At 41.1% G+C, this 15,597-nt stretch overlaps 1 protein-coding gene and 1 non-coding gene across 2 annotated transcripts; one reads left to right on the top strand and one right to left on the bottom strand.

Annotated features, from left to right (window-relative positions):
- Positions 1-5,219: 5,219 nt before the first annotated feature.
- Positions 5,220-14,807, top strand: LOC136550198 (pre-mRNA-splicing factor ATP-dependent RNA helicase DEAH7-like). Its single transcript, XM_066541686.1, has 16 exons — positions 5,220-5,846; positions 5,956-6,091; positions 6,256-6,471; positions 6,606-6,676; positions 6,803-7,067; positions 7,156-7,335; positions 7,463-7,593; positions 8,264-8,361; positions 8,765-8,870; positions 9,694-9,871; positions 10,656-10,885; positions 10,967-11,146; positions 11,959-12,207; positions 12,532-12,593; positions 12,706-12,858; positions 12,949-14,807. Exons 1-16 carry the CDS (start codon positions 5,841-5,843, stop codon positions 14,543-14,545), a joined length of 3,858 nt encoding a protein of 1,285 aa, XP_066397783.1. The 5' UTR covers positions 5,220-5,840; the 3' UTR covers positions 14,546-14,807.
- A 448-nt stretch (positions 14,808-15,255) lies between these two features.
- TRNAH-GUG (transfer RNA histidin (anticodon GUG)) lies at positions 15,256-15,327 on the bottom strand. Its single transcript has one exon. It is a non-coding gene; the product is annotated as a tRNA-His (tRNA).
- Between the last annotated feature and the right edge of the window lie 270 nt (positions 15,328-15,597).

Raw genomic sequence — 15,597 nt, 5'->3', positions numbered from 1 at the left:
AATTTCAATAACTACACCCTCTTAGTGCAATCTGCTATGTACATTTTTATTAGTGCAATCTCCTATGCCTCTTAGTGCAATCTGCTATGTATATTTTTATTTCTGCAACTTAGAAATTTTTCTTATTTTGGACGTTCTCATATGTTTTAGGAAATTAGTGGTGTTGGCAAGTTCAAGAAGAAGCCTATCCAAAATGAATACAACTTGAAGGTGATGTTTGGAAACATTGTTAATGAGGAGCAAGATCATTGGAATCCTATGAGTTCCAACCCCATCATACCCCTTGATGATGACACTCCAACTGATGGTGTAGAGGCTGAGCACCCCACTGAGCACCACACTGTCGAGCACACATTTGATGGTGATAACAACTCTTTTGAAAATGGAGATGATGTTCAGGAGGTCACTCCTGTCATAGACAATGGTAAGAAAAAGGCTAAGGTTATTTTGGAGAAGCCCACCAAGAAACCTAAGAGTAGCACAACCCTTGTTATCCAAGAGCACATCTCAAAGATTTCTGAGTCTGCATCTTCTTTTGTGTCTAAAAGGCAAGGTGGGATCACCATTGAGCAAGTTATGGAACATGTTGTGGCATGTGGGGCTGCATATAAGACCGATGAGCATTTTGTGGCAACTGAGTTGTTTGTGAAGAAAGAGCAAAGAGAAATGTTCATGACCCTCCCCATCGATGAAAGGCTCGATTGGCTTAGGAGGAAGTACAATGTGATGTATGGAAGAAATTGAAGGCCTAGTTGTTTGGACATGTCGTCGCAAGTGTCATTTTTTTATGCTCATTTGGACATGTTGTCGCTTTCCTGTGCTATTTTAGAGACGCTGTCATTTTTTATGCTCATTTGGACATGTTGTCGCTTTCCTGTGCTATTTTATAGATGCTGTCAATTTTTTTATGCTCATGTGGACATGTTATCATTTCTTGCAGATGTCTAGTGATGATTCCAGTGATGAGAGTGATGATTTTTTCAAAATTGTCTTAAGTGGTGCTATGCTTGCCCAAATATATTGTGACATGTACCTATATAAAAACCCACCAAGAACTTCAACCACTAGTGGTATGGGTTGGTTGCTAGAGACACTGAACACTCCGGGGGAATGCCATACACAACTTCGTATGAGCAATGAAATATTCGAGGACATCCATGGTTTATTAGTGGAGAGGTATGGGCTGAAACCATCCTATCATATGAGTACCTATGAGATGCTTGCCATGTTTTTATTTACATGTGCCGGAAATGAGTCTAGTCGAAAAGTTCAAAATCGGTTCAAGCATTCAGGTGAGACATGGTCTAGGAAATTTGATGAGGTCCTTAACTCTCTTATGGCCATGGCAAAGGATTTCATTAGACCTAAGGACCCCAATTTTCCTACAGTTCATAGGAGGATAAGAGATGATAGACGAGCGTTCCCACATTTTAAGGATTGTATTGGTGCTCTAGATGGAACACATATTCAAGTTTCTCTTGCACCCGATGAACAAGTGAGGTATATTGGGAAAACAGGGATAGCCACTCAAAATGTCTTAGCAGTTTGTGATTTTGACATGCGATTCACATATGTATCCACCGGTCAACCGGGATCTATGCATGACACTAGTGTGCTATACAATGCAATCTCGATGGATGAAAAATTCTTCCCACATCCTCCACAAGGTAATAAAAATGATTAATCGTTTAGTCTCTTTTTTTTATGATACAAAATATTAATTTATATTGTTTTGATCATGTTTAGGCAAATACTATGTTGTTGATGCCGGATATCCTAATCGGCCCGGATATCTAGCTCCTTACAAAGGTGAAAGATATCATATGCCAGAGTGGCATCGAGGTATGGAACCCAAAACACCTAAGGAAAAATTCAATCGAATTCACTCTTCTATTCGAAATGTTATTGAGAGGTCTTTTAGAGTTTTGAAAATGAAGTGGCAAATTCTATACAAGATGCCAAACTACCCGATGTGGAAGCAAAAAATGGTTGTTGTTGCTTGTATGGTCCTTCAGAATTTTATTCGTGAACATGGTAGTGAAGATCCGGACTTTGCTCGTTTCGATCTTGATCCTCATTTTGTCCCAACAATACCAGAAAGGTATAATCGATATGCAGTTACATCGGATGGTTCTACTTCGGAAGCCAATGCCGTCACTATGGATATGTTTCGTGACGACTTGGCCACGGCTCTTGCTCTAGCCTGGAACAACTAGCATGTAATGGAAGACTAATGTTCAGAAGTTGTCATGAACAATCGTAATATTTAGTTAATCTTTAGTTATTTTTATGTATGGACAATCGAAATATTGTTGACCTTAGTTCATTAATTATCTATTTGGTGTGTCATATTGCATTTGTGTTTTAAAAATATACCTTTTTTGAATGAATATAGTCATAAGACGTGAGCCACATGTCTCATGTTACAACCTAAGGGCAAAACAGGCTATTCCCACCAAAACCTCATTTTCGTGAATTTGGATCTGTTGTTTTGCCAAACAGTTCCCTGGTACATACATGGTGGATCTTAGATTCACGGTGGAGCTGATCCATGGTGAATCCCAGATTCAGATTCACATTTTACAGTGGTGAATCTCTGCCAAACAGGCCCTTAGTATAATCATTAATTCAGCATATGATTTTTATAGAATTATTAGAGATTTGCTCGTATAAGGGGGTGTTTGGATCCGGTGACTAAAATTTAGAAGATGTCACGTGAGGATATCGCATGGGGTGTTCGGATACTAATAAAAAAAATAAATTATAGAATCTGTCAGTACTCCACGAGATGAATTTATTAAGCATAACTAATTCATCATTAGCATATATTTACTGTAGCAATATATTGTCAAATCATGAACTAATTAGGCTTAAAATATTCGTCTCGCAAAAGTTGTGCAATTAGTTTCGTAATTAGTCTATATTTAATACTCCGTACATGTGTTCAAATATCCGACGGGACAACGACTAAAATTTAGAAGGAGAAATCAAACACCCCCTAAATATGCATAGATGTTGCTTGTTATTCCATTATTGTTATGATCCTATTTTGAGCGTCAGAATTTTTTCGATTCAGGCATGCTGAACTGTTTTATGTATACTAGCAAAGATACACGTGCGTTGCAACGAGAGAAAAAAACAATAGTATTTTTAGATCAATACATTTGATTCAACTTAAATGATTACCTCACATTCTTCGGCACCTCACCTTCCACCATTGATTAATACAGTTCAAATTCAGAGCACATGTTTCCCTCCCATCCGCAACTGCGTTCATTTGGTGTCATACTTTTTATACTCTTTTATATAAATATAGTCAGATCTAAACTATTTAAGATAATTGTAAAAGTTATTTCATTTGTGGTGGAGTGAGTATAAGAAAGAGACTTATAAACAATGGCTGTGTTCGGTTGGAAAAGAAGCCGGCTTGTTCGGTTTATTTTTTTAGCTGAAGCAGTATTTTTCTCTCACAACATTTCAGCACGAACAATGTTTTTCAGTATGAACAGTAAATAATCCATACCAGCCGAACACTTACATTAGTAGTAGTAATAGTAATAATAACAATAACAATAACAATAATAATACATGCACATAATTTTCCACTACATTGTTGTGCTTTAGCTATGAATGAAAAATACCAATGCATTGCCAGAAAAAGATATAACAAAATTAATCTATTAACTAAACAGCGGGATCATAATTTTTCTCAAATATGTCCACCCAACTCTAATATATTGCAAACAGTAACTATGGCACAAAGTTAATATTTTAGAAAAAAAAGTTATGGAACCTAAATCTTATCATCATACTGTTCAAGATTTATGGAAACGTCACAGCTTAAAAAAAAGCCTTTTAGTTTGAACGGGCTCAAGCAAAGTCCTTAAAGTCACGTTATCATTTAAATTATTGCAGTTGAAAATAGTTATTTTATGGTCTCGAGCATCTCACCATCGAACTATGCGAATGTGAATATCAAGAACCATGAATTAAGGGGTCATTTGGTAGGACTCTAACTGTGGCAAAAATAGCTTTAGCCATTAGCTTCTCTAGTGGAGATGAAGTTGTTTTTATCAAATATTTAGTAGAATATCTTCTTCTCTTAGATAAAAAGGTTGAAATGTCCCAACTACCCCTCTCCCTTTTTGTTGTTTATATTTTCTTCCTTTAGGGGCCACTTGGATCCTTTTATTTTGGAGAAATTGAAATCTACATAATGGATTAGGTTATTTGGCTTGGAATTTTACATTCCATGACATTTTCAAGCTCATAAATAAGCCTATCTCAAATTCATAGGATGGGACATGAAAATAGATTATATAGATCGCTATGCTATAATTCTATTCTTTAATTTATAGCACACTTTTCGACTCATCTTTCTACGATAGAAATACAACATATAAGTATGTGTCTGATATATCTAACAATAAATATATAAATATATTTCATATATAACTATATTAGCTTAATTAATCTATAACTAAATTATAATTAGTAGAATGAATTCAATTCAGAGGATGAAACGCTCTCATCTTATCTCTACTTCTCTCTCTCATCCGCCGAGAGCCACAAAAGTGCCGTCTTCTTCGTTCCTTCTCATCTCATCTCGTTCTCTCCATCGCCGCGCGGTCGGTGATGCCCCTTCCTCCTCCCTAGCCCCCACTCGCGACCCTTTCCTCTTCCTCCGCAGCCGTGCCGCCCCCTGCGCACCTTCCTCCTTGGCGTCATGCGCGCGCAGGGGCCGTACCCGCTGGAGCTGGGGTCGGGGCCGCGCTTGCCGGTCGCGGAGCTGGGGCAGCAGGCGCCAGCAGCCACCTGAGATGAGCTGCTGGCCGGCGTGGAGGGCGGCGGATTGCGCCATGCTGTTGTTCCCAGTCCGAGCTACCGAGGCCGAGGTGCTCGCACTGCATGCCACCCGGCCCGTACTAGGAAACTCCATGGTCGGTGCTACGTATATATGTTATCACGTAAGCTTGCAAGGTTTACACGTCTCTACCGACATGACTAAGTGGGTGTTCGGATTCGGTGACTAAAGTTTAATTCTTGTCGTATCGGATATTTGATACTAATAAAAAGAATTAAATATTAGTTAATTATAAAATTAATTACACAGATAGAAACTAAATTACGAGTCGAATCTTTTAAACCCAATTAGTCTATGATTTGATAACATGACGCTATAGTAAAAATATACTAATAATGAATTAATTAGACTTAATAAATTTATTTTACAAATTTATCTTCGAATGTACCATTAATTTTATAATTAATCTGTATTTAATACTCTAAATGTTTCAAACGTTTGAGTTTAGCCCCGAACCGACTTCACTTACCGCCTTACCGTGGGGATTTTGACAATTTGCACCCTGACCCCGCCTGTTTTCCACAAAAATTCTCAATCCCCACTCCGGCACTCCCCTCCAATCTCGTCCAGATTCGGGAGCCCAAATTCGACCGACGCGCCGCCTCGCCTGGCTTCGCCGCTTCGCTCGACGCCACCGCCACCTCCCGCCATAGGCGGACCCACCTATAGGGCGACCTCTCCTCCGTTGAGTACCAGTACCCCTACCCCTCCCCCGGCCGGCGAGGCGGCGACACCGCGAGTCGCGAGTGCGAGTCTGCGACACCGAGCGGAGTCCGGAGGTTGAAGACGGGTGAGGTCGAGGGGCGACGCGCTGCACGCGTTATTGGGCCGGCTGACACATCGCGACCGAACCCTAGCAGCCGCAGCAGCAGCAGCAGGAGGAGGCTCCACCCTCTCCCTCTACCTCCCAAGGTGCCGATCCGAGGTGACTTAGTGCTGGTCCACGAACTCCGAGCGCTCCCCGGCGACCATCACCATGGAGGTAACTGCGGGGACGCTAACCTGAGTTAATTCGTGTTCGTTTCGAGCCCTTTGGTTGTTTGTGCTTACGCCGATATTGCTTCCGTGTTTGCTTCGTTTCCGTCGTGCAGGGGAACGGGAACGGGGAGGTTGACCTGGACGTGACGATGACCACCCTAGGCCCGGAGGACGACACATCTCAGGGGCTAATTCTGACGAACAAGCAGCGGGTCATGTACCGGCCGCCGGCGGGGAAGTCCGTCCTAGGTATGTACTTATTATGTGCCTGTGCAGCGTTTGTGCGGTGCGTTTACTGAATGTGCTTTGCTTTACCCTGATTAATACATTCGCAGACTTGTGAACTGATTAGTTATTACTGTTTGGTCTTCACATGGCTCTAGTTAGCTAACTCTTGGTCTGTTCTTCGGCAGGTCTTGACACCCTTGCTGACAAGAAACGGGCAGCGGGAGGCGGCAGTGTGTTTATGCCACCCCCTCCGAAGGTAGCTGTTGCTGCAAGTTCCATCGATGAAGATGAGAAGCCAGGAGCTACAGAGAATGATGCGACGAGCCTCTCCACGGCGATTCGCGGTAACTCATCACGCCGCTATCGAGGAAGTGGTTCTGATGATAAAACATCTCTGAATGGTGCGTCATTTTCTTTGAACTAAATACACGAGCTGCATAAATTAGCTAATGTATATGCTCTTCTAGTGCTATGGTTTTATGGTAATTCATTTCCACTCATTTTTAAGTTGTAACTAAATCTCTCTTTGTTTCAGAACCAACAGTCACTGATAAAGATGAAAGGGCCCCAACACCCAGCCATTGGGATGAGCCCCACCGGCAAGAGGTCTTAATTACATGGAAACTTTCAATATACAGTCCCACCTGCTTCTTTTGGAAATTACATCAATACTTTACATTAGTTTTACTAGACCTTACTAACAAGTCAATTTCTATGCCTGTTAATTTACAGACCCACATCTCTGGAAGCTCTCAAGGTTCTCGTCCTCATGGCACTCCTCGTGGTTATGATTATTATGATGATAGAGGATCCCGTGATAAACATGGTAATCATGAGAGACCTGCATCCATTGGCTATAGTAGTAGTGGAAGACGAAGATACCATGATGATAGAGAATCTCATACTAGGCGTGATGAGCGTGGGAGGTCTACATCGATTGAATATACTAACAAGAGAAGTCGACATGAGCATAGCTCAAGAAGTTCAAGAACACCTGGTACTTGTTTAGCTTGGCATTCTTTATTACTCTTATCATTGAATTGACATTTTACTGATAGGAGTATGATTGCCATTGCAAATATTAGCAAGATCTGATTGGGATGATGGACGCTGGGAATGGGAAGATACACCTCGTCGAGATTACCGTGATAATCGTCCTGGCTCCCGAAGACAGTCTTCAACACGATCTCCTATGCTTGCTGCTGCATCCCCAGATGCACGCTTGGTGTCTCCTTGGTTAGGCGGGAATACACCACGTTCAGCAGGTAAAGCATGTTGAGACAGGACTTTCAGTAAAACTGCTTTGTTTTTGTGTAGTAAATATACTCTGTTGACATCTCAGTAACCCAACTAAATCATGAAACTAATATCCTTTGTGTTCTTAATGTCCAGCGTCCCCGTGGGATAACGTATCCCCTTCACCTGCTCCAATACGTGCTTCTGGTTCCTCAAAAGGGTCTTCTTATTCACATTCCAGTGGAAGATCGCACCAGCTTACCTTTACGTCGACAACTAGTTCTAATGTAAGCTAGAATTCAATTTTCTGCAGCATACTTATTTCATGCTATCAAATGTAAGTTTGAATCATATTTTGTACATCATAATTTAATTAACCACGAGCTTTTGTTCAGATTAACACGTCTTCTTTTGCACGTCATAATTTGATTAATCAGCACAGTGCACCTCATCGCCTGCCTTTTGCATGTCTTCTTTCTCTAGGTTGATTTATGCTTAAATGTAACTGTGCAGTCATGGTTTCTATGTTATTCAATAGGCATGTTAGTTACTGACTAAACAGTTTTCACAAATAAGCTTGGGATATACCTAGAGATCTATGTTTGAATAGGAGCACATGGAAAGCAACTATTGAAGTGCCTGAACCGTGACTTGGGGCTCTTGGTGGGTTTCAACTCTAGCCTACCCCAACTTGATTGGGACTGAAAGGCTATGTTGTTGTTGTTGTTAGCCTGTTAGGTTACTAGTTCTCTTTTTATGGATTAATCTTTGTTTTTAGGTATACTCAATCAACATTGTGAATTTTTATCATGCCCGAGTCCAAGTTAATTTAGTGATAGCAACCTGTTGAGTTGATCTTTGAATGCCATGTTTCTTTTGTTCATCTTTTTGTTTTTATTTCCTCAACATGTTGTTATCATAAGGTACAAGTCTATAACTGCTACCTTGTTATCCCAGGTCATCGATGCTGATAGAAGCCCCTCAAATCCTGATAGGAACTATGAGATAACCGAGGAAATGATGCAAGAGATGGACTACAATGCTGACCGTGCATGGTAATTTTCCTTACAAACCTTGTTTAGTTTTTTTAATTACAGAAGGACAATATTACTGTTGCTTTATGATATTTGTTGGCATTGCAAACATATAAGCAAAAGCTTTCTGTTCCTGCATGTTGCAATGTCTGCTCCTTTTATTTTGTATTAACTACTGAGCTATCTGCTACTTTGGCAAAGTAAACTTTTTATACTTACTATTACTAGTTTATATATTGAAATCCCATGTGTGAATATTTTCTACTTGTATTTACTATTTAGCACAATTTCATACACCATAGCCCACTTTCTTTAGTGTTCTAGTGAAGGGAAATGAATATGATGACTCAACACTCTTTATTCATGGAAGATACAATATTAAATATAGTTAACTACTTAGTTCTAACCTTTACAAATTCTTCAGGTATGACTGTGAAGAACACACCACCATGTTCGATGGTGATAATTCTATGTATCTCGGAGATGATAATTCCTACAAAAAGAAGGAAGCAGAGATGCCGAAGAAGCTGGTAGGTTCCTTATTTGTGTACCTATATTTTACTACGAAGTCCCAAATACTCCATCACAACCTTCATAGTTCTGTTTCTTTAATCTTTATTATGGGTCAGACATAGTACTGTGAGCACATATAACTATGAAGCTGTGATCATCGATGAAAAAACAATGATGTCGTGCTTCTAACAAGAGTTGGGCCTACCGAACTTTGGTATCACATTTCATGTAAGCACCTGATGGTCAACTAGTGAAATGCCTGCAAGAAGTGAAAGTAGGGCACAATTATACAACAGCAATTAGACGCATGCTTTGATTGCCTTGATCTTTCCTATCCTCCAGCAACATATCAGATTTTACCTCAATTAAATTTGTGAACCTGACGAGACGTATAGCATGTATAGTGCACCATCACAAAGGAAGTTGTATTAATCTTTTGGTATGGTTTATAATTTTCATATAAGTTCTTTTCAGTATAGTCAAACTGTGTGCTGAAATTATATGCCAATAACTCAACATTTTTCAATAATCTCAATTAGTTTCTACTTTCTAGTAAACTTTGTACTCCCTCGAGTACACATTACTTTTCACTTATTAAGTTTGAATGTTTGGAAGTGATATGAGTAGATTTGTTTTGAGAAATAGTTTGATAAAAGTATACATTTCCTATGTTCTATGGTTATATTATAATGAAAAGTACTAGTCAAAGTTTGAAATAATTGACTTCAGACAACATCAAAATGTCACTTATTTGTGACTGGAGGGAGTAGTTTGTAATATTTTTTGTAGCCTTCACTTTTGCAGTACTCTGGTTTTGACATCTATTTCTCTTGGTTGCAGACTCGTAGAGATGGTAGCCTGATGACCCTTGCTCAAAGCAAAAAGCTGTCACAGATGACTGCTGATAATGCTCAGTGGGAGGATAGACAATTGTTGAGATCCGGAGCTGTTAAAGGAACAGAAGTGCAAACTGAATTTGATGACGAGGAGGAACGGAAAGTAATACTTCTTGTTCATGGTATGTTCTTTGCCTATCACATCTTCCTTCTATTTACGCTTGCAGTTTCATACCTGTGATTCAATAAGCTTCGAAAATCACATACATCTTAGGAGTCATCCCTCTGTTTCTCATGTAAAGTTTTATAAGGAATCTAAAGCATTTCTTGTGAAGCGAACAGGCCTGCTACCTGACTGTAGTGATTAGCAGGGCTCAAGTAGCACGCCAGGTCCTAGGTTCGTTTCCCTATGGAAGTGAATTTTAGGCAGGCCTGGGTTAAAAAAAAACACACCCCTCGCCAGCTGTGATCCTGTGTTATATGTGTAACCACATGAGTCATTTTCAGTGAGATGCAAAGATGCATGTGGGCACTCGGTGGCACGTCCAGGGCAGACGGCCTTTGGGGTGTTTCTCGGCCTGCGCATGAGAAGCTTCTTCTCAAGTGCGATGCAGTGGGAGCGGTCTTTCTCCCACCGGCTGAGTTTTTTTAACATTTCTTGTGAAAATCATCAAGTATTTTGGTGATGGGATATCAACAGCACAATGGTTTTAACTGATCTGATCTTTAGATCTGTTTGTATTACTGAGTTACTTGGCTAGTAGACGATGGCTATTCCTTGTAATCCACACTAATCTGGGGCCCTCTATGTTTCCTTTGTGTAATTATTTGTACATAACACAGAGCATTAAGATACTATAATGTGTGTGGCCATATTATTCTTTTACTTGTTGCAAGTCTTTCTGCTTTTCTACAGCAGTTCGATGCAGTTGAATCTGACAAGTTAATTGCCTTATTTTTTGGCAGACACAAAGCCTCCGTTCCTGGATGGGAGAGTTGTATTCACAAAACAAGCGGAACCTGTAATGCCTCTGAAGGACCCAACATCTGATATGGCTATTATTGCACGCAAAGGTTCTAGTCTGGTTAGGGAAATCCGTGAAAAGCAAAGCATGAACAAATCAAGGCAACGATTTTGGGAGCTTGCTGGATCTAAGCTTGGAAATATCTTGGGTGTTGAGAAAACAGCTGAACAGGTACTTATGTCCACTTGTATTTATGTGTTTTAAGAAAGACAATTCCTTGTCGTTGTTTCCTACTCACCTTTGAAAAATCAGGTTGATGCAGATACTGCTGTTGTTGGTGACCAAGGTGAGATTAATTTTAAAGAAGAAGCAAAGTTTTCACAACATTTGAAGGATAAGGCAGAAGCTGTCAGTGATTTTGCAAAATCAAAATCCCTTTCTCAACAAAGACAGTATCTTCCCATATTTACTGTCCGGGATGATCTGCTACAGGTTTGTACATTTATTACGAGTTTTTTAGTTCTGTCATGATTTTTATCTTACTTTCCTCTATTTCATGGAATTTATTATACCTGAAAGCTGTTGGTAACTACTGTATGCTGTTCATTTCAAAAAAAAAAAAAAAAAAAAAACTCGACCTGTGGGGGTAAAGACAGCCCCCGGGCATTGCATTAAGAAGAAGAGCTCACGCAGGTTGAGAGACCCCCGAATCCCTGCCCCACCCATACATAGCGGCATCTTAGCCCATGTAAGAACAACCACAACCGAGGCTTTGGGACAGACGAGGGGATTTTTTAACCCCAGCGTGAAATTCGCTTCCATGGGGGGTCGAACCCAGGATCTAGAAGTGCTACTCAAGCCACCTAGCCAACTCTACCAGAGGCCCTTTCGCGTATACATGTTTCAACATCCAAAAGGATTGGAACGTTGGGCTATGGCTTTGATGGATGAAGAAACACCTATGCGCAAGGAGAAAGGGCAAGATGCAGATCATTGCCCTTTCATTTAAACAACTTTCATAATTTTATATTGAATGGCCCGTGGAATTCTTTGTGTATACATAATGCTTGAGTCCTCCCTCCATTCCAAATTATAAGACGTTTTTGCTTTTCTAGATACATAACTTTTGCAACGCGTTTAGATATACACTATGTCTAGATACATTGTAAAAACAATGCATCTATAAAAGCCAAAACGTCTTATAATTTGGAACAGAGGGAATAGTTTTAGTTTTCGTATATTTAGTTTCAAGTGATCGCAAAGCCAATTTGGTCATAACCTGATCTTATATTATTATTGAGCAGGTTGTGCGTGAAAATCAAGTAGTTGTGGTTGTTGGTGAAACTGGTTCTGGGAAGACTACTCAACTGACTCAGTATCTGCACGAGGATGGATATACTACCACAGGAGTTGTTGGCTGTACCCAACCAAGGCGTGTGGCTGCCATGAGTGTTGCTAAGCGAGTCAGTGAGGAAATGGAGACTGATCTGGGAGATAAAGTTGGATATGCCATACGGTTTGAGGATGTCACTGGTCCAAACACTATAATAAAGGTAAACTACTTGTGACTTGTTTACAGGTTAAAGTTCAAGCACCTTTAGACCTTTTTTTTCCTTCTATAATGTCAGGCTTTAGTATAGATATAGACCACATGTGTTTCCTCTCAGTTATAGCCTATAGGAAGGCTTATATTTAGCCCAAATAACATATGTCTTGTAGCCTAATAACTATTATTTGTGACCATGTCAGACTGATTGGCTGAAACTTGGTGCAGATTTACGTTGTCAAATTTACTTACCTTTGGTCAAGTTTAGTTGCTTAGCATGAGGTTTCCTGTCTTCCTGACAGTAACAAAATTATTTGTGGGTTGTTTGCAGTATATGACAGATGGAGTGCTTCTCCGTGAAACCTTGAAAGATGCTGACCTCGACAAATATCGGTATGTTGATAACTTGTCCCTTCCTTTAGTATTTTTTTATAATTTGGGATGTACCTCAGATGGTCTGAGTATGGCTTGCCATACTAAAGTTTTTTACCCCATTCTTTTGCAGTGTTATTGTCATGGATGAAGCACATGAAAGATCACTCAATACTGATGTTTTGTTTGGTATACTGAAGAAGGTTGTTGCACGTAGACGGGATTTTAAACTAATCGTCACATCTGCAACCCTAAATGCAGACAAATTCTCCAAGTTTTTTGGAGGGTAAGAAAACATGATAGGTACCTTCACTCCGAGTAAAATCTGCGCCTTACTTATCTCTGCAAGCCTAGTAACTGCTATCTTTGTTTGCAGTGTGCCTGTATTCCATATTCCCGGCCGGACATTCCCAGTTAACATTATGTTCAGCAAAACACCATGTGAGGACTACGTGGAAGCGGCAGTGAAGCAGGCCATGACTATCCACATAACCAGTGGCCCTGGTGATATCCTAATCTTCATGACTGGGCAGGAAGAAATCGAGGCTACCTGCTATGCGCTTGCTGAACGCATGGAACAGTTAATATCATCATCCACCAAGACTGTGCCCAAGCTAGAGATTCTGCCCATCTACTCACAGTTGCCTGCTGACTTGCAAGCCAAGATTTTTCAGAAGGCTGAAGAGGGCGCTCGCAAGTGCATTGTTGCTACCAATATTGCTGAGACCTCATTAACAGTCGATGGTATCTTCTATGTCATTGATACTGGGTATGGGAAGATGAAGGTGTACAACCCACGGATGGGTATGGATGCCCTTCAGGTTTTCCCCGTCAGCCGGGCAGCTGCAGACCAGCGTGCAGGTCGGGCAGGAAGGACTGGCCCTGGCACATGCTACAGGCTGTTCACAGAATCAGCCTACCAGAATGAGATGCTCCCTAACCCTGTGCCAGAGATCCAAAGGACCAACCTGGGGAATGTGGTGCTTTTACTGAAATCCCTCAGAGTTGAAAACTTGCTTGACTTTGACTTTATGGACCCACCGCCCCAGGAGAATATCCTCAACTCAATGTACCAACTCTGGGTGTTAGGTGCATTGAACAATGTTGGTGGCCTTACAGAAATTGGCTGGAAGATGGTGGAGTTCCCGTTGGATCCAACTCTGGCAAAAATGCTTCTTATGGGGGAGCAGCTAGAGTGCCTTGATGAGGTGCTGACCATTGTATCCATGCTATCAGTGCCCTCAGTCTTCTTCCGGCCAAAAGACCGAGCAGAGGAGAGTGATGCAGCAAGGGAGAAGTTCTTTGTCCCAGAGTCTGACCACCTGACACTCCTGAACGTATATCTTCAGTGGAAGTCTAATCAGTATCGAGGCGACTGGTGCAACGACCACTTCCTCCATGTCAAGGGTCTCCGCAAGGCTCGTGAAGTGAGATCTCAGCTGCTGGACATACTGAAAACCCTGAAGATCCCCCTGACATCATGCCATATGGAATGGGACGTGGTGAGGAAAGCCATCTGCTCTGCGTACTTCCACAACTCTGCCCGGTTGAAGGGTGTTGGGGAGTACGTCAACTGCCGGAATGGGATGCCGTGCCACCTGCACCCCAGCAGTGCGCTATATGGCCTTGGCTACACTCCTGACTACGTCGTCTACCACGAGCTTGTCCTGACCACCAAGGAGTACATGCAGTGTGTCACTGCAGTTGATCCGCAGTGGCTAGCGGAGATGGGCCCCATGTTCTTCTCTGTGAAAGAGACAGACACCTCTCTTCTGGACCACAAGAAGAGGCAGAAGGAAGAGAAGACGGCGATGGAGGAGGAAATGGAGATGCTGAGGCAGGAGCAAGCAGAGGCCGCGCGCATGGAGAAGGAGAAGGAGCGGGAGAAGAGAGCTAAGCAGCAGCAACAGGTTGCTATGCCAGGCCTGAAGAAGGGCGCGACTTATCTGAGGCCCAGGAAGATGGGTTTGTAGATAAGACCTGATAAAACTTTAACAGTCTCCGTGATTTTGTTACTAGGCTGAGGGAACTTGTAACGTAGCCTGCACAAGCAGCATGTAAGAACAACACGTGTATGTGAATGTATACAGCGTCGACATGTGAAGAAAACAAGAGAGAGAATCGGACCTAGATTTTGCATCAATTGATTTCGGCAGAGGTAGCTTTTAAAACTATGCTGTACATTTGATATGGCCTCTTAATTTTTTGAAACAAGTATGGCCTCTTCATGGATAAGATGATTCTCTCCTAAAACGGATGGTGATAATTTTTTGAAGGTGATAAAAAATTGATACCAATTGCTAAAACGGACGGTGGATAAGATGACTCCCTCCTAAAACGGGCGGTGAAAAAATATTGCTAAAATAAAGCTAAAACCTAAAACAGACGGTGAAAAATATCAAATGCTACAACGGACGTTGCTAAAACGAAAAAACGGACGGTGATACAAAAAGACGGTGAAAAAAAATTAAATTGATATCAATTGCTAAAACGGACGGTGATAAAAAAAGACGGCGAAAAAATTAAATTGATATCAATTGCTAAAACGGACGGTGACAAAAAAAAAAGACGCTGAAAAAAACTGACATCAATTGCTAAAACGGACGGTGCCAGAAAGAACCTAAACATCGTGGTTGCTGCCTGGTGCCTGCTCGGACGGTGGGAAAAAAAATGAAACTCATATTGTGGCTGCTGAGATTCGAGCCCAGGTCTCTACGGCCACAACGTAGAATTCTAACCACTAAACTACAGCCACTTTGTTGAATGTTTTTGTGCTATTATGATGATCAATATTCTACTCATTTCAATCAATTACTTCTGCAACCACTTATTTTAAGTTCACATAAATGTAGATACGGCAAAATTTAGATTTAGATGATTCCCTTCATCAATTGATTTTGGCAGATTCACAAAACACCTGCGTCCATTGCTTTTAAAAAAAACGTAACTTCGAAAAGGTGCTCCAGCTCCTGACGGCTTCTGCGCCAAGAGTAAGGGATGGCAATGGGGATATACCCGTTGGGTA

The sequence above is a fragment of the Miscanthus floridulus genome, chromosome 4 (genome assembly GCF_019320115.1).
Source record: "Miscanthus floridulus cultivar M001 chromosome 4, ASM1932011v1, whole genome shotgun sequence".
NCBI lineage: Eukaryota > Viridiplantae > Streptophyta > Magnoliopsida > Poales > Poaceae > Miscanthus > Miscanthus floridulus.
Note: the sequence above shows the minus strand (reverse complement) of the source record. Positions and strands in the feature narration are given on the sequence as shown.